General features: G+C 39.0%; 2 protein-coding genes across 2 annotated transcripts in view; both read left to right on the top strand.

The window, feature by feature from the left end:
• cwf19l2 (CWF19 like cell cycle control factor 2) overlaps positions 1-5,735 on the top strand; it is a 38,619-nt gene extending 32,884 nt beyond the window's left edge. The window contains exons 16-18 of the mRNA XM_066699296.1: positions 168-248; positions 3,994-4,095; positions 5,299-5,735. Of these exons, the coding sequence (XP_066555393.1) occupies positions 168-248; positions 3,994-4,095; positions 5,299-5,439 (324 nt within the window). The 3' untranslated portion in view covers positions 5,440-5,735. The remainder of the gene's footprint in view (positions 1-167; positions 249-3,993; positions 4,096-5,298) is intronic.
• Positions 5,736-9,432: 3,697 nt separating this feature from the next.
• The window catches only part of gucy1a2 (guanylate cyclase 1, soluble, alpha 2), a 42,335-nt gene continuing 26,829 nt past the window's right edge, over positions 9,433-24,938 (top strand). The window contains exons 1-4 of the mRNA XM_066699294.1: positions 9,433-10,178; positions 13,460-13,521; positions 14,332-14,456; positions 16,634-17,361. Of these exons, the coding sequence (XP_066555391.1) occupies positions 9,870-10,178; positions 13,460-13,521; positions 14,332-14,456; positions 16,634-17,361 (1,224 nt within the window). The 5' untranslated portion in view covers positions 9,433-9,869. The remainder of the gene's footprint in view (positions 10,179-13,459; positions 13,522-14,331; positions 14,457-16,633; positions 17,362-24,938) is intronic.

Genomic DNA, 24,938 nt, shown 5'->3' with positions numbered 1-24,938 from the left:
CTGAATCAGATTGTATATATATATAGCTTATTTTGTGTTTTACTTTGGCTAAACCCAAGTTGTTAATATGCCTCAGTAAGGTACCAGTAGCTTAGCCACATGTAGAGAATGTGCTTCCCTTCATCCCAGTAATAAGAAATTGTATTCTGGCAATAATCTGTCTGTAGAAAGCCATAATGGAGTCAGACGAGGAGTGGTCCATGAACAAGAAGCTGGTTGACCTCTCTTCTAAGGATATCCGACGAGCAGTGAGTTGTTGTTTTGTTTTTTAATCTTTTTATTAATGGCCTTGATTGACTGGACTAACATTTTTGTTTGTTTACATGAATCTATATATATTAAAAACAAGCAAAATAAATGTGAAGATGAGATGAGAATTCAGCTGCTGATTGAAAGAGTGAAAACTTTCTGGGCAGGTCTTCATGCAGCATTGGGTTGCTAAAGGCTGCTGCTGCTGATGTAAAATGTGTATTTATTTATTATATATGTTGAAGTGTGCTTCTATTCTCCAATCTGCCATCTGAAGCCAAGATTTTCATGCAGCTTGCCTGCCGAATTTCTCTTCTGAAAGTTCTCGCCTCATCACTCACTGGAGGGGTTTAATAATAGAGGCTGCTTCGCATCGTTTGTTTCTCTCTGACAGATGGAAAAAAATGATTTGTGCCTGTCACTATTTAGCAGTTATAAAACTTTATATAGAAAGTTTGGTATTCTGCAACACTGTTAATGTAGGACCTTCCAGTACTGAACAGACAGTTGTACATTAGAAAGACTTAGATTTAAAACGTTAGACCTTTTGAAAAGTCCAAGACTAAACAAAGGCTTTTGATGTTCATATTTGGAATTTCCTTCAGATTATTCAGGGAATATAAACACGTTAGCAGTCACTAGGAATTCACTGCTGTTGACGAGCCCCCTGCCTAGTCTCAGTCATAGCTTGTAAATGTAGCGTAAGGTACACTTATAAATTTCAATTTAAGAAGTGAATTTATAGTATCACCTTGTCACGAATCCTGGAATCTTGTAGAACTCAATTTCTGTAATAATTGGACACAGACACCAATTCCAAAGATATACATTTTCAAATTTATTCAAAAGCAAAGACTAAATGTAGCACTACACTAATTATACAAAAGGGAAAAACTAATTAAAATTCAACTCTAGATCAACAAATCAAAGACAAATCACTTCCGTGACCAAATCAAAGACCATGGGATCGCATATGATAAAACAAATCGTTAAACAAAAAAGGTTATAAACACATTGACTACAATACCAGTTAGTAAGACGAAGGTGAGTCTCTCGTTAGTATTGTTAGTCAGACATTAAATAACTACGCAGGTTAGTATTTATGTCAGGTAACTTCTCGTTATATATATATCAGTCTCATTTACGTTTAGGTGCCGAGAGATCCTATCATTACTTGTTACCACAATTTCCCTTAACTGATTATTATTCAATGATTAAGGATAGGCAGGGCCACCAATAATCTAATGTCTATTAACTTGTGTCAATTTCAGACTAAACAGTTAAACAGGAATGAGAAGATATTTCTCGGCGTTGACAGATTTTATTTCTAAAATTATCAACAAAACAGTTTAATGCAACACACATTTATATTTAAGAAAACTAAATGATATTACACATTCTAGAGTTATGAATTTATGAAGAGTTATGAAGAGTTATGGATTAACATTTCTAATTGATTTCTCAAATGTCATGAATCATGAACTCCAAACTGTTAAACTTATCTGAACTTCGTCGCAGAGAGGCCTCTCTGGCTTCGGGCTCAGATAACAGCACACGGCACGAGGTCCGTGTGGTTTGGAACAAAGGCAGTCCGGTTCGGCTTTGTCCAAGAACTTCCACTCAGTCGATGCACCTGGAAGTTGGGGTTTCGCGAATATAGAGTCTTTTCCAAACAGATTTTCCACTGGTTTGAAGGCTCCAAGGTTGTGCACAAAATCTTCTTGGCAAGTAGGGTCTCTCACCGTACTTATTTGAAGACAAAGTCTTTGAGGAAAGCAGGGCCCTGTTTGTTCCAAGGGTCAAGTTTCTTAAGACTCAAATAGCTATTTAAATGACTGACACTTTCGTATACAGTCGACTTAGTCAATTGTCCAGCTGTAAAACTCCACTGATCAGGTGGGCACAGGCGGGCAGCGCAGTCTGTAAAGTTCTTTATTTAATAAAGTCCTTTAAAAGAATTCTTCGTACGGCTCAATCTCCTTCTCCCAGGTTAACTCTTCTGTTGCTGGCAAAGACTTGGTTGGTTTCTGGTTCCGGTTCTGGCAACAGAGCTACAGGTTGAGCTGTGGCAGTGAGTTACTGGTTCAGGTGAGAGAGAGAGAGAGAGCCTGTGCGCTGTTCCTTATAGTCTGTCAGATCAATAGGTGATTGGTTCTTGAGTTCTTGAGATTGGATTTCGGTTTCAGCCCCCAGTGTCCTATTGGAGGGGGGCTTGATTTATGACTGATGTCAATCCATGCCATCTTTTGGAAATGCCGTTTGGCCCGGGTTCGTAGCTCTATGTCGGGATTTCGGCTCTCGCCCACTTCAAAGAGTTTTTATCACCTACAGGCCCCTTTCTCCAGACATCTCATAGCAGGATTCCAACCTATTTGGCCTCTTCTCGGTGCCATCCTCCCCAAAACTGTCACTATTGATGCAAACCAGTTCCAAGCTGATGAGCTAAGGAAATCTGATAACTTTGGGGGGGAAGAGGTCTTCTTTAGATCAGTGCTTCAGCTCAGAGCCCAAATGCTCTTATCAAAATACACCCAACATAACGCTACATAAAGAACAAGAAGTTTATTTTATTTATTTTTTAAGCAAAAAAAAAAAAAAAGTCTCTTCAGATTTACATGGAAAAGTGTTTCAAGGGATTTTTTGTGAGTCCTTAACCTTATTACCACAGGAGAAAGAAAGTGCCAAGGAAGCCACAGGGGTCACTGTTGTACAGCAGGTGAAGAAAACTTGACCAACACTGAACCTACCAAATCAGACCATTTTTGCTCAGTTGGCTAGAGACAAAACCCAGATGGTTTATTTCTATATGACTTGACCTACACTCTTAGTAGAGGACTTTACTCAGTGGTAAGGCCACTCTGAGACACACCTGATGCTAGTTTGTTTCCTGGCTACTTTCACGAATTGTATACAGTTTATCTTTTATTATTTTGGTTAATTTAAACCTGCAGCTGGGTTTCACTGGGTGGTGAGAAATTAGATTACAAGGGCTTTCCTTCTAAATATTACCATTAATTCCTCTGGTTATCATGTGAATGTGAGAGGAAAAGGGGTTTTGAGGTGTAGCACAAGCCTGCAATTCATTCACTTGCTCCTCAGTGGGGTTTCAGTGTCAAGTGGACAGTTGTCTTTGTCGCAGTCTGACAGAGGTCATCAGTAACTGGTATTCTGCGATCCAATCAAGCGGGTGACTGTGCAGGCTGTCATCAATGCTTGTCACACTCTCGCCCACCGTCAGCCCTGACTGGAATACAATCCATGACCTAAAGAGGCGAGGTGTCTGACCGTACTGACTGTCCTGCCTCCCTCCCTTCACACACTTGGAGCCGTCACGGTGTTTGGTTAGGTATGATCTCCACGATGCATCATCTCAGAGCACAGACAGTCTGTCAGAGAGGCCTGCCATTGCCTATCGGTGTGATGAAGGAGAGAGGATGTTTGTAACTTTTTTTTTTTTTACCTCGGTTTGTTGAAATCGCACAGTTTGATAGGTGATATACATTACAGCACTGTATTATTCTGCCCACAGGGGAGGGAGTGGCAAGTATGGGCCTATTGATGCAGTTTGTTTTTTAATTGAAAAATAAAATCGATTCACACTGGGGGCTCCTACAACAGCATGACTGAATGCAACCACATCATTAGTCATGTATTATATTTCAATTGCTGGGTGAATATTGTCATTTGCTGCCTGAATAAAAGAAGAATAGGATTTTTTTGAGACAGAGCTGCTTTATCTTTCAGGTTCCCAAAGGACTGCCTTATTTCTCTGTGGATTTCGGACTTCAAGGAGGCTTTGCTCACGTCATTGAGAATGAACACAAGTTCCCTCATTATTTTGGCAAGGTACTTTAACTCGCATAGATGTCATTCGCTGCTCTCTTTATAACGGTGTTATTTTACCGGTCTCCTAATGTTCTTTTAAAACAAACAAAAAACTGCATTTCTGTTGGAGGTGATTCTAATTGCTTTATATTGAGTTTCCCATTGACGCTACATGTTTACTGCAGTTGCTCCTGATGATTGAATTCGGTGTCTGGAGGCAGCAGTGAAATAAATATATTTTTTATTTTATTTATTTTTTTATTGTCATTGCATGTATGGTAAAAGTCAATTTGCAGAGAGAAATACACGTACATTTACAACAAGAACATGGAAGAGCTATCTGTTGTCACATTCCCAACATCATTTCCTCAAGATCAGTGCATTTTCTCTTTCTTTCCAATTATTACAGAGAGAGATCTTCAGGGAGTGATTAGTTTGTTAAATCAGTTACTTTGTTGTGTTAAAGAATTAACACTATACTTTCTCCACAAAGCACAGTTGCAAGCAGTACTAATTGACATGATTTGAGAAAAGGCAACCAACAGAATCACCTTACCGATAATGTAGAGGAGTTTATCTTCCACATAAACAAGATTGTTTTTGTTTGTAGTAGTAGGTGTTATTTTTGTATGCCTGTATCACTGTTCATGACTAAATGTTTTCTCTCATTTCATTCTTGAGTTTGGATTATCTATCTTCTGTTTTTTTTAAATAAATATTTATTTATTCCTCTGTCTTTCTGCAATAAATCTGTGGAAAAACCAGATCTGTTACCAAGAAAACATCATGTACAACAGAATAATGTTTAGCCAGCCAGTGTCCAGATTCCAACTGCTATCTTGCCAACGGTCAGAATAATTTATGTATCAACATTGAACTGCGCCAAGCATGCGTCATCAATCGCAAAGAATAATGTAATTATTATTTGTAAGCAGATTTCAGACTGATTGCGTATCAACCAGATTGCGTATTTCCTTGGTATCAAGATTAATTCCAAGGAATTACATAGGTAGAGTGGTGTACAATTTGGACACAAAACAACAACAAAAGAGACGGCAGTATCTGGAGAATTTAGCCGTCACTGTTTTGATAACTAGTTTAAGACCAGCTGTTTGGCTCACCACACCAAGACAAGTCCTCTCTCTCACGCTCGCTGTAGCACATTCCTCAGCAGCCGAACTGTCACTTAATGTGGTAAACATGTATTTTATTCTGTGCCCAAAGGAAATCATCGGAGGCATGCTTGATCTGGAGCCGAGACGCTGGCGAAAACCGATCCGGGAGAATTTTGATGACCAGCGGAAGAAAGTGCTGCAGTTTTCTCAGTGGTGGAAGCCGTTTGACTGCACCAGGAATGACAGTTAACGTGTTTGAGTCCAGCAGATTGCAGATTCTCACCTCTCTCTCATGATCTCTGTAGTAATCTCCAGTTTAGGAGTTACTTACACTGTACCATAAACCTCCACCTTAAAGGACAGACTAAGATGAACATTGTTTAATGAATGACCTTGATATTAGACTGCATGGGAATAATACACAGGGAACAGTAAAATACGTTCTGATGTATTTTGACTTATTTTGTTACCTTGATGCAGAATTAATATTCCTAAACGTATATTAAGTTAAATGACATTTAAGCCAAATTAAACTGAAACAAAAGACTTACTGTGATTCATCTTATTTGTATGAAAGTATTGAGAAAGTACTATCATGCATATATATATTTTTTTAATGTTTGAAGAAACACTGTAATATGTATGTGTTTGTGATGGTTATTAAATGGGAATCGTATCATATACGTATTTTCAACAGGTGAAGACACAATAACTTGAATTAACATTAAGGAATGCTTATCATCAAAATAGATGGGAAATCATATAACCATTGATTTCTTTACATTCCAGGCTTATATAATTAGATCTACCGGCTTATACATATTTTTCTGTCTCCTTTACTTGCTTTTAAAACTGTTACTAGAATTGTTTAAGCAGCCGTTTCTTAATTAAAATCACACTTCTCATAATGATGAAAGTAACACAAATGTTTTCAACTTTGTACAAAAGACACACCTTTGGTAAAATTAACAAATATCAAAAAAGATGGAATGCGCATCAACTGAATGTTTTCATTATGTGTTTACAAAGGTCACTATTGCAGCTGGTAGAACAATTAATTTGTCATGCTCTATCAGAGTGTCTTCTGAGCTCGGCTTAAGTGTGTCACACAACACTTTGTGAAGCTAGTGTAATGCTGAGCTGTTTAATTCAGTTTAAATTGGGCATTGTGTGTGCGGTGCACAGTTAATCTCTGATCCGGAGCTGTCTCTGTACAGCCACAGAAGAAACATTTGTATTACACAGTACTGATCAAATGTTAGGGGATTATAGAATTAATGCAACTTGCGCTTTAAATATTTTGCATTTATCCAATACAAATATTTTGAATACCAAAGCTTGTCTAGAAAATAATGACTGGCAGCCAATGAAGGATGTAGGCAATCTTTTTTGCTTGCTGCCTTTGTATTCTGTAGCATCAGGGTTTGGGTGAAATTGTCAAGATCTCATTGAGCCTGTTATCACAGCTGTGTCTCATCGAAGGATTTGTTTTAGGGGAACCACTCCCCCATCTGTTTATTTCCATTATATTTCACTCCTAGATGATAAAATACAATTTTGCATTTAAAGAATATGACCCCCCCCCCCCCCCCCTTGCAACAATTACAAAAGCATGATCCCCAGTATGGCAATAGGGGGTGCTGTTGTGTGATTTCTGCCCACCCTCAAACTGCTTTTCCAACTGACTTAGGGGACCTTTTATATTTTTTTTATTATTTTTACATTTGTAAACCTTTTTCCATATCTTGGAAAGAGATTGGCAATATATACCCTGATTCAATTGTCCCTTATTTACACAGTTTTCTCTGAAGGCTAGCCGTTGATTCCTCCTTTCCCTTTTTTGTCAGCTGCCAAAAACAAGCAGGCCTCTCTGCCTGAAAAAAAACAATAACAAGCATTGGGTAAACAGGAATGCGGCCATATTTTATATTTGGTTATGAAGTCCATCTACCGACTGCAGTGCATTATGATGTATCTGCTGTGCTTAAGACGATTGAATTCTCCTTCCTTGAGTGGACTGGATTTGAAAACGTATTGCAAGCATCCTCTGTCGTGCCCTCAGAGTTGTGAAAACTGAAGAACTGCCAATAAGTGCTTTTGAAGGAAGTGATGCTGAAATGAAAATGTTCTGCATTGAGATTTATTGGTGCACTTATTTTGGCTTATAAGGCTTAGCTGTAGTTCTCTTAAAGGTACATCTAATTTCACTGTGACTGCTTCTGATTTAACTTGCTTAAAGTGACTCATACTATACTGGAAACTGTAACGCATGGCACTGGAATGCCTAATTTGATTGGTGTGTTTGCTAATGTTAATGATGCATATCTATATAATCCTTAAACCTGATTAGTGCTTTAGACTTCTGGAGAAAAAGATTACGTGAAATGGAACAACCGTTCTGTTGCCATTAAAAAGTAAGATCATCTTACCCTGAGAAATGAGAACAATCACAGTATTTATGTCGCTTGGAGCTACTCTTTCGGAAGTGTCCTCTGTATACTAAAAACATCTGGATACACAACAAAAGCAGCCTTTTGTTATAACAAGAGAATACATTACTGCCTTTCCAGATATGTCCACACCATGGAAAAAATATTTTTTGGAGTTCAATTTCCTCAAAACAAAACCTAGTAAAACTGCATTAGCTTGTATTTTTCCTAATATACTCCTCAATGTATAGAAGACTGCCAAGAATAAGTGGTTTTGTAGGCTTTCACAAATTAAATTGACCGGTACAGTGGCAACTGAGGAGATGCCGTGAAGTCTGATTTGGCGGCAGCAGCAGAACCGCAAACTGCGGTAGAGGAGTGTGATCCATAGAAGATGGACCTGTGAGTATAAACCTGCTTCTCCATCGCAATCTTCTCCTCTTCTTTCCTCCTCTGTCGCTGCTCTATCTTCTATCTAACCCCTTTTTTTAATTGCAGCATCACAAATACAAACTGCGCTCTTTTGGGACAAGGTATAAATTGTGCTTTTTTAAATAAAATAACAATATTTCTGTAGAAATTGACTCTTTAATTTCTGGGGGGACAGGGAATACACATTTTTATAACTCCATGTGGGACAGTTTTCTCAAAGATTTTACACCACTGTGGCCATTTTATTGATTTGTTTGGACAAGAAAGCTCCAAAACTGTTTTGCTAGTTTGCTAGTTCCCTCTACACGTCCTTTGCTTTGTACTCTGATCTTATCATTTGTGTGGGAGCTTTGCAAAGGCACCCTGGGACTGTGGGATATATGGGGTGATCAGAGACGCTTGTCCATGTTCACTTCCTTGCTTCATCCTTTCAGTACAAAGGATCTTCCTCTAGTCTGGACCAGTTGGGATCTCCACTTGGATTTGAGGAAATGTAAATGATTGTGGATACATTGTCCTACTTTCCCCTGGATCAATGCCTCCCAATTTGGCAATTAGGAGTTCAAAGCTGGCATTTATTGGCATGTCTTGTAAGAAGGCCAATTTAACAGAACTGCAACATTTTATGTTTGAATGATAATCTATAAGAAGTGTCAATTCCAGTCAAGAATTAACTTCCTCTTTACAACTAACAGATGGAAGCTATCCAGTAAAAAATAATCTTCAAACCACAAACATAAAAGAGAGGAACACTTATTTAAATATATATAGATATACACACACATTTGTAGCATTTTTATATATATATATACCGATGATGTTAATCCTTGTTTCTTTCAATAACAGGATCCTTTCTATGCATTAGTTATTTCGCATACACATTTTTTATCTCTGCCATCTGAAACCATGTCCAGGGAGAGTCTGCTGCTGTCATTTGAAAATGTATCCGATTCTGCCATAATATTCTAGGTTTATAATTAAAATTTAATGCATTTAAAATTGTAATCACAATGAATAAAATCGAAATTCAATTCAAATACTTGTAGAAAAAAAAACCACCTTTGACCTAAATATAGAAAATAGTAGATTGACTTACATTAGCACACCCTAAACGATTTTGATCAATTTAAAATGAGAAAAAGGAATAATTCAGACTGCTTATTTATAAATGTCTTAGCCTGTAAATAGACGAGTGTATTCCTTCCTTCATCTCCCTCCCAAACCTCCAGACTTGGCATCAGTCACAATATGACCATATCAAGGGGGGCAGGATGTTAACCTTCAAAATTACTGATTGGCTGCCTCGCAGAGTTTGAGAAGAAAAAACGCCACCAGGGTGATGCTGTGCTGGCGAGGATTGGCAAAGCTTAGCGCTGGAGAGCTTGGGCTTGACAGGATTGAGGTTGTACTAGTATCTCCCAGAAAGAAAGCAGCAGTCCCTGTGCATGTTGCATGGATTTCTCTCTGGCAGCAAACAACTCTGCAAACATGAATGTGCTCCGGGTTCCCGGTGAGATGTGATCAGAGCAGCAGAGACACCGAAGACACGTGATCCTTGTTAGCACCGAGCCGCCGAGCTGAAGACGGGCTTTCGGATGAGGCGGAGACTGAGACCGGTGGGCACAGTCGCGCATCCTCGTCTTGCCCCCTTTTCCTACCCTGCCTCCACGCACAGACACCGCTCATCTCGGGATTCGCCAACTGACACGTTCGCCACTGGATATGCATGTGTGTCCCTGGCATACTGTGCTGGGATTGACCTGCCTGTGCATCCTCTCACTTCAATCTGAAATCTAATGCATCCCTTTGGTTGCCCAGCATGTCTTCGAGGAAGATCTCATCCGAATCGTTCAGCTCAATGGGATCCGACTACCTGGAGAGCCCCGAGGACGGAGAGTGCCCCTTCTCCCGGGGCTGCTGGAATGGCAAGAGCCCCCCAGGGTCCCTGTCCTGCCCGTTTGATGGCAAGAGCCCCCCGGGGTCCCTGTCCTGCCCGTTTGATGGCAAGAGCCCCCCGGGGTCCCTGTCCTGCCCGTTTGAAGAGGCCGGGGTGAGACGGGCGCCCAGGCAGAGACGAGTCAACCTGGACTCCCTGGGAGAGAGCCTGAGGAGGCTGACATCCCCCACGGTACAGATGCGCCTTGGCACTTATGGGGATGGGGATGGGAATGGGCATGTGTAGATCTGGGTGGTCTTCTATGTTGGTCCTTTTACTGTATGTAGAACAGGTGATGGTGATGGTTATGCATTGACTGGGTAGTGTTTTATTTGTTCGCAAAATTAAAACACTGGATAGAAGTAACCGGTGCACAACAAGTTTGCAAAACGCCATATGTTCTTCTTTATTATGGGTAACACCACCCAAATGGTTAAGTGGAAAATGTATCATCATTCATTTAGATCTATACCTAGTATAAACAGCAAACCGACCGAGATATTGCATGCATTAATATTTTAATTTGAAACGTGGGCTTGTACAGGGACGTACAAAATATGTATTTATGTTAATTGCCATGCTTGAATAATCACATTTGTGTGCTTGTTTGTGCGTTGTCCAAAACCTCTTAGAAAAGAAAAACACATAGTGCCTCTGATTTTGTTGAGATTTTTGTTGTTTGTTTTAAATGCGGATACATGTGTGATTATAAATTATTCTAGTTAAGGCTGAATAAAATAAGAGAAATGGGCTGTGAGCTCTTACAAATTGCACGGTTAGCACTCTTTATGTCTACAAGCCTTAACCCTTGAGACCTGGGCCTCAAGTTCACTGCTTTTCAATGCTTAATTAAATTCCTTATTTAATAAAATCCATTGTTGCCAAATTGTTGAGAGTTCAGAACTCAGATGTGCACTCTTTACAATTTGTGTCCTTCACCACCCTTTGCTGAATGCAAACATGATGTCAAGTTTGCTTACATTACCCAGAAGTAAACTGCAGAGACAAAAGCTCTTTCCAAGTTGAGGCCATGTATTTGTGTGTCACTCTGAGACTTGGCTTAGAAAGCAATACTAAAGGAAATTCTGTGCAGTGGATAAACATTTTGACAGGCTGTCTTTTGATACACTGTATACAGAGATGATTGCCAAAAGGACTCCGACTTCCATTACTTTTATCTGGAAATCGTCAGTAAGCATTTGAGGGTACAGGTCAACTAAAGTTATGCTAATGCATTCACCACTGAGATACTACATATCTGATTGGAGATCACAGGAGCAGTGAAATATATTCAAACAATTATACAAGAGATGGATGATTTTTTAAACTTTTTTTACAATGCATTTTATCTTCCAAATTTACTATAATCTTAGAAACCAATGCAAGTTATTTTTAGTTTTTAATTGATGACATATTTTCTCTCTTCCTTTTCTTTTCCAGTAGATAAATCAGAACTGCCAGATTCAGCACATAAGAGTTCATTTTATATCACTGTACCTGGTCAAAGTATTCTGTTCTTTCATATCTCTGTAGCTGTATTTTACAGTGATATTAAACATGAGTCATCCTGATACAACGCACAAAATAAGATAAAGCTGAGCCTCAGGATACATGTTGTGTTTTCATTTTCTTTGAGATGTTCATTCATGCTTTTTTTTTTCACTACATGGGCAGCACGGTTATGAAATTCACAAGAACAGAATCATTTGTAGACTTGAAAGGTGAATAGTGACCTACAGAGAGCACAACATTTGAAAACAATCAAACAAAAGTGTTTCCGTTGCTTGCAAATAATCAGCTTAAAATGCATGTCGAATTCCGTGCACAGCTTCAGATGTTCAGTAAGACATGATGAGTAACCAGCAATTTTAAGTAAACATCTTAAGTTTGAGTTAATTCTCTTCTGAAAACGGTTAAAACTAACACAATTCAAGACTAACATCTGAAGTTAACCAATTGATGTCTGTGTGCAGTTATTAAACATGGAAATTGCAAACACAGTGAAGTGTGATGTCCCTATTGAATGTAACCTAATGTGCTTTTTGAAGATGCTTCCTCCTGAAAGCTGAATGTGGTTAGTATAATTAAATTACAATGAATAGCTCTCTGAAGTGCAGTTGTAATTTGAATCGATTTTATTGAAGCACACACAGTGCAAAAACCAAAACAGCACGCAGCACCTTTCATATATAGGCTTAAAGGGCTTTCAAAGACACAAAAAACATAACCTAAAATAAAAAGCAGAAGAAAGGACTTTGATATGAAAGCAGCTGATTAACAGGGTCATTTTCAAAGAGCTTTTCTCCAGAACAAATTTCTTCCCCCATTTTCTGAAAGGTAGCTGTAAAAGTTTCAACAGCAACGATAGATAAAGCAGCTATTGAAGCATGGAATTCAATTAATTACTTGTCTACATTATAGTTTTGGCACAAAATCACCTGGGGATTGTTTTTTCTGGTTCTTAAACCATTCTTACCATGGTTAACTGTTTACTAGTGCTCAGATGCAGCTGAAGATATTAGTGTGTGGGAAAAAGACACCCTTGAAAGCTCCCTGACAACATTGCTGGCTATTGTTAATTATAGTGGGAAGAATTCTGACCTCCATGGACAACCTTGACATTTACTTGTGCCATTTGTTAAGGCAACAGCCTCACACTTATTCAGACATCAATAACTACATGTAAAATAGTCATATATGTATATATCTGTGATGATATATGATGTTGATGTCATTTAGGTAGTGTGTGACACGTGCCGCGCCCCCAAAGAGAAGGAAGTGGTCACCTGTGCAGGACTGGAGTTACGTTCAAGAGCAAATGGACATTTTCACTGACTGAAGGGCCTGCTGTAGCAGAAAACAGTGCTCTATATATAATATAAAATTTTACACAGCAAACTAAATGCACAATTTACTAATGCTCAAAATACAATCAAATGTAATACATAGAAATATAATTCTTGCTACCTCTATGTGACATTGCCTTCCCCCCCCATTTTGAGGTTGTCTGCTCTGGACGGTTGAATATGAGGTTTCTGGGCACAGACAACCTTTCTTGAGAATCTAGTAAACAAAGAAAGCAGATGTAAATGCTTAGCTATCAGTGTATTGCAACATGGCCTACTTCTGAAAGGGACGTTGCTTCCCACAAGAATGGCCCGTGTAAACATTGAAGGCGCTTCTCCTGGCATTGTTGTTGACACTTGGCCGTGACCGAAAGCAGTGGGGTTTAGAAGCGGACTCTCGGTATACTCATGCACATCCTGCCTAATTGTCATTCCTCTTTAAAACTGTTTTAAAATCACAAATAATTGACTAATCACTTAGGAATCATTACTCATTTCATCAGGCATTTCCACACAAGCTGTTGCTGACTCTCTGGGTGTAATTACAAGATTTTTTTTCCTTTTAACAACCATCACTGAAAAAGTACATTATATATTTTTCCAATATGTCTGTGTTCTCTTCTTTAGACACAGACCATACAGCAGGCTCTGCAGAGAACCTTGCAGATCTACAAGCACCAAGTCATCAGGTAAGAAGAAGCTACATCCAAAAATCCTAAACAGTACCTTGAATGTCAGTGACGTGTGTGTATTCAGCAGATTAAAATATCACAATTATTGTATATTTTCATCCTGTGAATTAGACTTTAATATCACATATGTGAAAGTCACCGAATGCCCTTGATCGATATGAATTATGCATTATTTGTCTGGTCACACGAGAGCTTTATATAGCCATCAGCGTTAGAGTTTCTGATTCAACAGCTGATACAAAGAATCCAAAGGGTGTTTTTCTCTCGTCTTGTCCTCGTATTGTTCTTTATCTCGTCGAGGACAAAGAAGTTGAGATGTAATGTAGTCACACACATTTATTTTAATCGCTGACATCAGTGTAGCTGCAATTGCGTTAATGGCTGCAGCATTTCGAGAAAAAAAATCTGCATTTCAGTTTAGCTTATTGTTTGAAGTGGCTTTACTGTATGTTATCTTAATGTTTATTAATTAGACAAAATATTCCTGTTCACACTAGGGAGGTATATGCCACTTAAAGGAATTCATTATTGTCTTTCGCAGTGAGTGAGGTAATGTTTTATGGGAAATCAAATCTACTTTATCATTGGTGTAGTATTTGTTGTACAAAGTAGGTTGAGTTTATAATTGAGCAAAAATGACACAAAGGATGTTTAATAGTAATTATTATCTAGAAGATGCACTTCATTATTATATTATTTTGATCAAGTTGCATGTTTAATAAAGAGCACATTAAGCCATTTTCTCCTTAACCTGTGATTCAGGACACATTTCGACACAGGTGTGGACTTTGTTGTTGTTCTTTTCAGGTGCCACGATGACGAAAAAGATGTTCATAGCATTTCCAGCAGATGCCCCTATTTGGATCACACAGGCACGGACAAAGAGGTAGAAGATATCTCCACAATCCTCCATTGCACGGCCACACTGCTGGGTAAAGATATTTTTTATCTATAAAACATGGCACGTTCAGAGCTGCGATGAACTTGTGTGAAGTATGTGAACTGAGCGTGAAAGAAAAGTTTAGACAGCGTATTTAACTCCTCCTGCTCACTGAACAGCACTGATACTCCAAAGCTTTTATGCCGTACTTGAATACGCATCGCATTCCCTTACCGGGACCTGAGATGACATCACGGTGGTTTGCAGGAGCTCGCGCTTCAGTTTGTGACAGCTGTCTTTGGGATATTTGGGATGTAACATCTTGTAGTGAACTCAGAGAGCATGTCATACATCTTTATTTGAAAAGAGCATCAACAACATCATCAAAATGTAATGTTATGCTTTGGATGCAGTATTGAATGTGTGGCAGCGTAATTCTGGTCAAATTTGGACAGCTATCTGCATTTTCGAGTAAATTTTTTTTTGAAAGTCCTCTATATTACTGTAAATTTGATTAAAAGTAACCAGAGTAGCTACAGCGAGGGATATGTGTTGCAGTCAGAGGCCAGGCTCTGCAGGAATCCTTGGCTTCCATCAACACAAAGCATATTAAGGGTAATTCTACTGTAGTTAATTAACAGTATTGTAATTAATATTAATGGGTGTATAAATCTCTCATTTGGAAGCACACTGTTTGAAATTGGCTAGGCTTGTGATCAAACAAACCTAACTGTGATTGGTGGCTTGATGATTTAATAGCAGTTAAGTCGATGTGTTGATTGAAAAGTAATCTCTCTCTCTCTCTCTCTCTCTCTCTCTCTCTCTCTCTCTATATATATATATATATATATATATATATATATATATTCTAGAATGAATAAGAATAAAATCAGTTTCCTTCTATAAAGCAAACATGTCAGTCACTTCCGTTTGTCTGCTTTGCCACGTTTGTGATGTAGACCAGGCATAAACAATATGCACATGTTGTAAAAATAAGTGTTCAGATTCATGTCCCATGTACAGTATGATAAACATGACTCATAAATACAATATATAAAATTCCAAATATAAAAACATAGGTACTATTAAATGTGACATTCAGCTAAGGCCTGGACCTCATCAAAACTTTAACTTATTCAACTTACACCTGTAGCCTATTGCAGTTTAATTTGTAGTCATTTTCTACTACTTATAAATAAAAAGCTAATCGTGTACAGGTTTGTAATTTGCTATTCGCAGTTAGGTCAAAATATTGCTCTGAAAGAACCTAAATGTAACTGTAAAACCATTCCTACTTTTACTAAACCTAACCATTACACAGATTCATCTTGCTTTTTGGTCCTTGCATTTTAAAACCTAATCCTGTGCATTGATTGATTTTCTTCTGATTCCACAGTGAGGCTCTTTGTCAAGTCATTTTGCTATTCCCTGTGATTACTATATCTTGAGTACAAATTGTTCAGACTGGTGTATTTCTGTAGCATTGGTCTACCTCTGTTTGGAGACGCTGTATATGTCTGCACCGTCAGCACTTCTTTTGCCCATCTCGTTTTATAGAAGCTATACGTTTTGTTTGTTTTACATTTTTAGACTTCTAATCAGGAAAATTATGTATTTTCCATTAGCCTGGTCCAAATCTCAGTGAAGAAAAGCAAACAAACCGAAGATCTATTGATTTACTTCTCAGAGGAAAGAAACGTTTAGTTTTGGTGTATGTTCATTTGGCTGTCAATAAAGTATTTTCTTGTTATATTGCACAGCCATTCAATTGTTATTCACTTCTGACCAGAATTCAGTCAATAGGTATGCATGCCATTAAGGTATCGTTGTGACTCTCTTCTGCATTATTCATTCTTTTGAACCTATTCTCGTTTTCAATTACACGGCTTCGAAATTGAATGATTGGAGGTCTTGCATTTGGCTAACCTGCCATCCTACTGTACAATTTTCTGTCTCCCTTTCTATCACCCAAATTAATCTTCTAATAGTTGCCTGATTGCTGTGATAAAACTGCCACTGTCCAGCGCTACCTGCAGTGTTATAGAGAACACTGGGAAATAGTGTTGTTTCTCTGGAGTGATACAAATGCGCGAGTCTCTTAATGTTGCAATCAAGAGAATGAAAGTGCTGCGGTACTTTGGTTTCTTCTCAACCGCTTTAAACCTCCATTACAATTTTCAAACCCTCAAGCTTATTTATGACAGAGAGGAGTTTCTCTCTGTGTTGCAGGGGTGAAGTTTGCGGAGCTGCGGGAGACCTTTGGGGAGGAGTTCTTTGGCCTGTGCTTCGAGGAGAATGAGAGGGTCCTCAGAGCCGTGGGCAGTAACCTGCAGGATTTCTTCAACGGGTTTGACGCCCTGCTGGAGCACATACGGACTTCCTGCGGTAAGAGGGTGTCCGCCGAGTCGCCCTCTTTTCTATGCAAAGACACGACGGAGGGGGGCTCGCTGCTGCTGCACTACTTCCACCCCTCGGGCACCGTGGGCCTGGCCATGCCCGGGCTCATCAAGGCCGCGGCCAGGAGGATATACTGCATGGAGGTGCGGGTGGAGGAGGTGGACGGCTCCTCGGACAAGCTGGCTTTGGACGGGACGCCCACCGGCAACTCCAACTGCCTCACGTTCCTCATCAAAGTGTCCCAGCAGCCAGGGAGCCCCAAACCTCTGCCCCTGAAGCTGTCCTGCTCCCCCCCGGACCTCCGGATTGGCCTGAGCACTTTCTGCCGAGCCTTTCCTTTCCACCTGGTGTTCGACCCCAGCATGGCCGTCCTGCAGCTGGGTGAAGGCCTCCGGAAGCAGGTGAAGTGTGAGGTGCACAGGACTTTGAGCTTCCGGGATTGCTTCGAGATTGTCTCCCCAAAAATCGCCTGCACTTTTCAGGGGATCCTCTTGAGACTGTCCTCGCCCTTCGTGATCAGGACACGGCCCAACACCCCCGGACTGGGCACCAAGGAAAAAGTAAGGATCTCTTTTCTCTCTTGCTGTCAATCTGAGTTATATACCAAACATTTCCTTATATATATCAGCATTCCCTTTTTCCCTCTTTCTTGAGACAGTGTTTATTTAAGCATGCCAAATGTGTCACAGTGGGCTGTTGACAAATGCAAGAAAAAACAACCAGAAATAGTTTGATAAGCAAGACAGACACTGTGATTGCTGGGTGCCTGCTATTAAAAAAGCAGATTGTATTCAGATCCACTTTATCCATTTGGCGCAAATGCAAGAAGAACAAATCGAAACAAAAATCGAAAATAGATTCTTATTCCAATCAGGTTCCATCTTGATCTGATTTGGCCCTTCAGTAATTACTCTTCAGAAAATCTGGCATATTAAAATGTAGCTATGGAGCCAAGAGCTGTGAAAATCAACCTGCCATTCTCTCTTTCTTTCTTTCTTTCTTTCTTTATAATGCAACACACCACTCCACATCCACAGGGTTGGAGGTCACAGAAGGCTGCAGATGTTTCATGCACATATTTTACACAATTCCCGTCTGTTCCTTCCTGTCCTAGCTAAACCCCACTTTTAGGAAAAGAAGCACGTTTCTTGCATTCGTAAAATTGTACCTTTTCATCGCCCTTACAGAGCAGACTTTTTGCATTAAGAATACAAATACAAAAATCAGGACCAAGCCTTTTTGTTGTAGCTGTTGTTTCTGTTGTTATTGGTTCTGCTCTTATTTAAAGGTTGGACTCACTGATCTTGCCAGCTGGCTCTCAGTCCATCTGTACTCACTAATAAATGGTGCAGGGGTGTGTTGTTAACATTTGACGCATTACAATATTACAAAACCCACGTTTTCTTGCGCTGAAGAATGTAAAATGCTCGTCTCTCCTGCTCAATGCTGTAAGTAAATACATTTTGCTGCTTGAAACCACTTCCCTGGAGTAATATGGTCTATTTTGAGTTGCATGCTACTTGAACACTACTCTGTTTTAGAGAGTGGATTTACTATTCTGTTGGCTTTTGCCTTTTGTAGCTTTCCAGAGAGTCTATGAATCACAGTTTTACTGATAACTGTTTTTTTTTTTTTTTTTTTTTTTCCTGATATACTGTATTCTACAATTGATAAAACCAAAAAAACTAAACAGATAAGATGGATTAAAATCAAATTAAAATGTTGTTCCATGTCTTTATCAATCATACTACTAATAAAAATAGCTTTTCATTCAACAATGTAACCTGATAGCTGCTGTTTAAAGTGGCTCAGAGTATTTGTTTACATTCTGTGGTGTTTCTAAAAGGTGCTTAATAAAATGTTGTCTGTAGTCTTCCATATATCCATAGTACAGGTAAAGAATAGGAAAGGGTGCTAAGAATCCCCTCATTGCCCAGGATCTAAAATAACAAATACAGAATCTCTCTTTCTCTGAGAAGCTAAGATTTGAAAGTAAATTCCATTGTTCTAACTGTGGAATTCCATTACAATCAGATATATCCCCAAAACAAATGTTTTGAGTATACTGCAATTAAACTGTATCACAGATCTGAGTCACAGATCTCTTGAATTTAATTATTAGTATTTTTTTCACCACATTGCATAATCATTCCTTTCATGTATCTTTTAAGTGTGATGCATAATCCGTAGCTCTGACTGTAGCAGTGACTGTAAAAAACAGAAAAACCCTGTCAGATTCCTTTTGACATTTCAAGTAGTCTCCAACTGAAGCACAGTTGCACTTAAGTGCTGGAGCTCCAGCCTGTTTGTTAAAGAAAAACTGTCAGTAAAGTACAACCAATACTAAAGCATTCCTTCCCCCAGTTGGAGAAGAATGCTCCATCCTAAATTGATGTTAGCACAGAAAGACAAGGAATAACGTACAATCGATAAGTTTGATCGACCTCTCAGACCCATCTATTTGTTATATTCACTCTATCTAAGATTGGTGATATTAAACACTCACGATAATGCAATATCTCGAGCACAAGGGTATATTATGTTTCAGTAAGAGCTGTGTAATAACGCTAAACTAGACCCTTGGGAAGTACAGTTGTGATTGTGGATTGTGTGGCCAATTGATGGAGAAGAGAAGAGGTTTTGATGGACAGTTTAATTTAACATGGGGCGTCAGTCTGTTTTCTTATGTATGCACAGGCTATTTTTACATAGAAATAAAGCCACATTCTGTTCCTGTATCAAAGCTATTTTAGAAAATATTATTTTGTGAAATGCTACGAGACTTTGAGGTTATACAAATACAGCATGAGCAATGTACCTATGAATGCAATGAACTATAACCATCTGAGTTCTGTCAAGAGAAGTCATCTGCTTATTTATTCATTATATCTTAGCTGTTGCTCTGCAGTAGCTAACATGTTGTGCCGTTACGTTGTTAAACTGCATTACTGTGCATTAGCCCTTGGCTCTCAAGATACCTATGCCTTCAAACTAACCTGCCGATGCCTATTGCCCCTTCCCAAATGGACAGAGCCAAAAATAGCCAGGTGGCGGCTGAATTCAAACACTCAGAGCAAGAGATGATGGTTTGCAGTAATGAAAGAAAATCTCCTCCTGGCCATTCATTCAAGGTGGTTTATTTCCTCGTCAGTGGGTTACCAGTTGACTATCTCCCGACAACGTGGTGATGCCTGCTGTAAGAGAAATGCATCCTGCTCTGAAGCGTGCTTGGGTTTCATAGGAGTTCCCTGTCTGATCCGTGGCGACACATGATTATTGGAATGTGCTTAAGATTTACATTTACACATCAATTTGCGACACCTGAAGAAATCATTGGGCCGTTGCCTGCACTTTTGTACAGTTCTGATTCATACACAACAAGGTATCGGCTCATTCACGGTACAGAGAGATTGCCCTCCTTTGTCAGTTTCTAGGTGACAAACTGTTAGAGCAAATCTTTTTTGGAACAAACAAATCAGAATGCAGCATGCACTAATGTTTCTTAATAGACTGAAAGTGTATAAAAGCTTTGTTGGAGTATGACTAGAGGACAGTTGTATGCAAAGCAATTGTTGTATATAAAAGAGAACGGTATCCCACAGATACAATCCATTAATCTCAGATTTTTTTTTTTGGTTATCAATTTTGTGTAATTCATTTTTTTGTGTATAATTTTAACATTTACATATATACAGTGGGGGGGAAAAGTATTTGATCCCCTGCTGATTTTGTACGTTTGCCCACTGACAAAGAAATGATCAGTCTATAATTTTAATGGTAGGTGTATTTTAACAGTGAGAGACAGAATAACAACAAAAAAATCCAGAAAAATACATTTCAAAAAAGTTATAAATTGATGTGCATGTTAATGAGGGAAATAAGTATTTGACCCCTTCGACTTAGTACTTGGTGGCAAAACCCTTGTTGGCAATCACAGAGGTCAGACGTTTCTTGTAGTCGGCCACCAGGTTTGCACACATCTCAGGAGGGATTTCGTCCCACTCCTCTTTGCAGATCCTCTCCAAGTCATTAAGGTTTCGAGGCTGACGTTTGGCAAACTCGAACCTTCAGCTCCCTCCACAGATTTTCTATGGGATTAAGGTCTGGAGACTGGCTAGGCCACTCCAGGACCTTAATGTGCTTCTTCTTGAGCCACTCCTTTGTTGCCTTGGCTGTGTGTTTTGGGTCATTGTCATCCTGGAATACCCATCCACGACCCATTTTCAATGCCCTGGCTGAGGGAAGGAGGTTCTCACCCAAGATTTGACGGTACATGGCCCCATCCATCGTCCCTTTGATGCGGTGCAGTTGTCCTGTCCCCTTAGCAGAAAAACACCCCCAAAGCATAATGTTTCCACCTCCATGTTTGACGATGGGGATGGTGTTCTTGGGGTCATTCCTCCTCCACCAAACAAGGTGAGTTGAGATGATGCCAAAGAGCTCGATTTTGGTTTCATCTGACCACAACACTTTCACCCACTTCTCCTCTGAATCATTCAGATGTTCATTGGCAAACTTCAGACGGGCCTGTACATGTGCTTTCTTGAGCAGGGGGACCTTGCGGGCGCTGCAGGATTTCAGTCCTTCACGGCGTAGTGTGTTACCAATAGTTTTCTTGGTGACTATGGTTCCAGCTGCCTTGAGATCATTAGCAAGATCCTCCCGTGTAGTTCTGGGCTGATTCCTCACCGTTCTCATGATCATTGAAACTCCACGAGGTGAGATCTTGCATGTAGCCCCAGACCGAGGGAGATTGACAGTTATTTTGTGTTTCTTCCATTTGCGAATAATCACACCAACTGTTGTCACCTTCTCACCAAGCTGCTTGGCGATGGTCTTGTAGCCCATTCCAGCCTTGTGTAGGTCTACAACCTTGTCCCTGACATCCTTGGACAGCTCTTTGGTCTTGGCCATGGTGGAGAGTTTGGAATCTGATTGATTGATTGCTTCTGTTGACAGGTGTCTTTTATACAGGTAACGAGCTGAGATTAGGAGCGCTCCCTTTAAGAGAGTGCTCCTAATCTCAGCTCGTTACCTGTATAAAAGACACCTGGGAGCCAGAAATCTTGCTGATTGATAGGGGATCAAATACTTATTTCCCTCATTAACATGCAAATCAATATATAACTTTTTTGAAATGCGTTTTTCTGTATTTTTTTGTTATTCTGTCTCTCACTGTTAAAATACACCTACCATTAAAATTATAGACTGATCATTTCTTTGTCAGTGGGCAAACGTACAAAATCAGCAGGGGATCAAATACTTTTTTCCCTCACTGTACATATAGTACATGTTAATATATGCAATTGCATGTTGCTGTTTTTTTAACCATTCAGTTTTACTGACAAAATAGATGAGTATTAAATCAGAGAGCTTCAAAATTCTTACCAATGGGACCAATGGCTATGAGTTATTGGTTTATTCTGCAGTAATGCACATTGCCATTTGTCATCAGGGTCATGTGCTCTGAAACTGACATCTGCCATTAAAGGCTGTTTGTCAATCTCCTGCCAAGATGAATCCAAATAATTCTGCTTTAGGTTGGGTCACTTTGCGTAGTGCCTTTTGGAAATCAATATTTGTTTTGTCTGCCTTTTCTGTTGATCTTGTTTTCTGATTCTGTGTGGCAGCTATTACAGAGATTAAAGTGTCATAATTGATGCCACCCAGTCAATATTCAAAAGACAAATGCAGTTCCATCACTGAGGTTAATTTTGCTGTGTATTGTGATGCCACAATCCCTTTGGTGTGGTTCTCATTTTCATTTTATACTAGTGACACTTTTGCAGTTTTTGATGTGTGAATTTTGGTGTTAAAGAAATTGACTGTCACTGGGCCGTTACTTATTAAGCTCAGAGGAATGACATGTTAAATGGCTTTATTGTTTTTGTTTGCTTGTCAGGTGTTACACCTATATTAACAAATTGCTCTCATGCTAAGAAATGTAAGACGCAAGGGAAGCCTTCTCAATATCTTCCAAATGAAGAGGAAATAATAATAGAACTGAGAAAAGCATGAATAATCAATTTGTTGCCAATCCATTGATATATTAATAAAGGACTTTACTGCTGGCTATCTTAAATACCTTGGCACACCTAAGTAGCTGTAATTCAGCTTTCTTTCATATTAATGTACCTTGGTACGTATTTTCCTTTTATGCGGAGGACTTCTAGAAAGGATGGGAATAAAGCTGTTTAAAATAATTAGAGCCGTATTTCCCTATTTAAGATAAAACACCTGAATTACGTTTGGAATAAATCCTTAATATAAAGAACTCCTGTAATCAATTTAACCAAATGTTTGAAGTTTTTAGTATGATGTATGAAGATTATTCAGACATCCTAATATCCTAATATCCCCATTAATATGTTCCATGCTGGCTGTTATTATAAAATATAAAGCACTCAATCGAAAATAGATGCTTTGGTGTGAACACAGACTCTCTCTCTGTATATAGACATGTATAAAAACAGAAAAAAACGGAGAACTATGAAATAATTGATTTTATTTATATGTGGTCAATAGATTGAAACTGCAGTTCCAGGATTTCTAATTATCTGTGGTTACAGGCCTTAACCTGATAAAATCACATTATTGTATGTGTTGCATAAGACTTTTTGACCTACATATTTTCAGGATCCATTCTTCACTCTTGGTGACAACTAATGGCTTTCATGAGAAAATGCCATTAGTGAAGTGTATTTCATAGTTATTTTGTTTTACAAAAAGTTAATTTCAGTTGTTGATAAGGTGTTACTTGAGCTGATTATGAATTTGAGGAACATAGAACTGTAAATGTTGTCATTCTCTTAAATCATTTTTCCCAAATGTACTCTTTCAAATATCACTGGTATTATTTTTTCTCTTTACAGACTGTAAATGCCATTGTATTGCACCTAACATTGCCAATATTACTTAATTTTACATCAGCTAATGAATTAATCAGATGACATTTTCAACAGAAAGGGCATAAAATGAACCTGACAGCAGAAAGTTCAGGACTTGTCCCTAAACCAGGAAGCAGCCCTGGCCTGTGTCCAGCATCGTGCTGAAGGCCCCCGAGACATTATGAGCAAGGACCTCCCGTGCAGAAGATTTAATAATACGACAGCCACAACACCACACTACCATTTAACACAGCTTTGTGTTTGCAGTAGGTACCAGGCTCTTTGAACCCTCATTATTTGTGCTCTGTTGTGTCATGTGTGCCCGGTGTTGAACTGCTCCTGAAGAAATAAGATGTTAGTAAGATACAAAAAATATGATTTCCTTTTGAAAGTACCAGGGGCCTTTAGAACAGCCAGACACTCCAGACTTGTTATTATTTATTATGTAATTGATGTAATCTCCATATGAGTTGTGTCCGATCCCACAATGCCGTGATTGGGATTTAAATCACTGGCTACTCATATGTGTGGCTACACTGATGCAGTCTGACACAGACGCATATCATACAGGATACAGTTGAGGGGGATTGTGTAGAATGTCTCCCTGGCTGTTTTGTGCTTTGTATTGTCTTCTTCAAACAAATAAATGACTTTTGGCAAAATTATGTTTTAACCTAATATTGTTAAATATCTGTATATACTTAGTGACAAAAAGCATCCTTTTTAAACCATGTTTTTATGCCACCATCTGAACTGAACAGTGGCACACACACTTTAATATTTATTAAGATCGAATGGTTGAAGTTGAGATGAGGTTTCCACTTCCTTGTTTTATTTTTGTTACTAATGAAACATTAAATTAGCCACATTAGCTTTCTGCTAATGCCATATGTGTCTTATCCATATGCTAAGGACAACTGTATTATTTTGCAGGGTCTGTCACTACCAGACCACTGATTCATCTCTGAAATGTTGATATGAGTATCAGCACCTTTCCTGACCTGGATTGATTGGTGATGCAGAATTAATAGAACTGTATCGGAATAAAGAAGAGCAACAGACTTTGACTTTCATCTGTAGTAGTTCATGCTAGGATACCAAGTGAGAAAAAGAAAAATAGAAGACAGTAGAAAAACAAAACCCGCAAAAATAGGCATCAGCATTTGATGAAGTGAGCTTTGACATTCGCCATGAATCATTGCTCTAGGTAGTTATTAGCAGGTGCATTAGTTTGCACAAATTACCTGCCT

The sequence above is a fragment of the Amia ocellicauda genome, chromosome 3, assembly GCF_036373705.1.
Source record: "Amia ocellicauda isolate fAmiCal2 chromosome 3, fAmiCal2.hap1, whole genome shotgun sequence".
NCBI lineage: Eukaryota > Metazoa > Chordata > Actinopteri > Amiiformes > Amiidae > Amia > Amia ocellicauda.
Note: the sequence above shows the minus strand (reverse complement) of the source record. Positions and strands in the feature narration are given on the sequence as shown.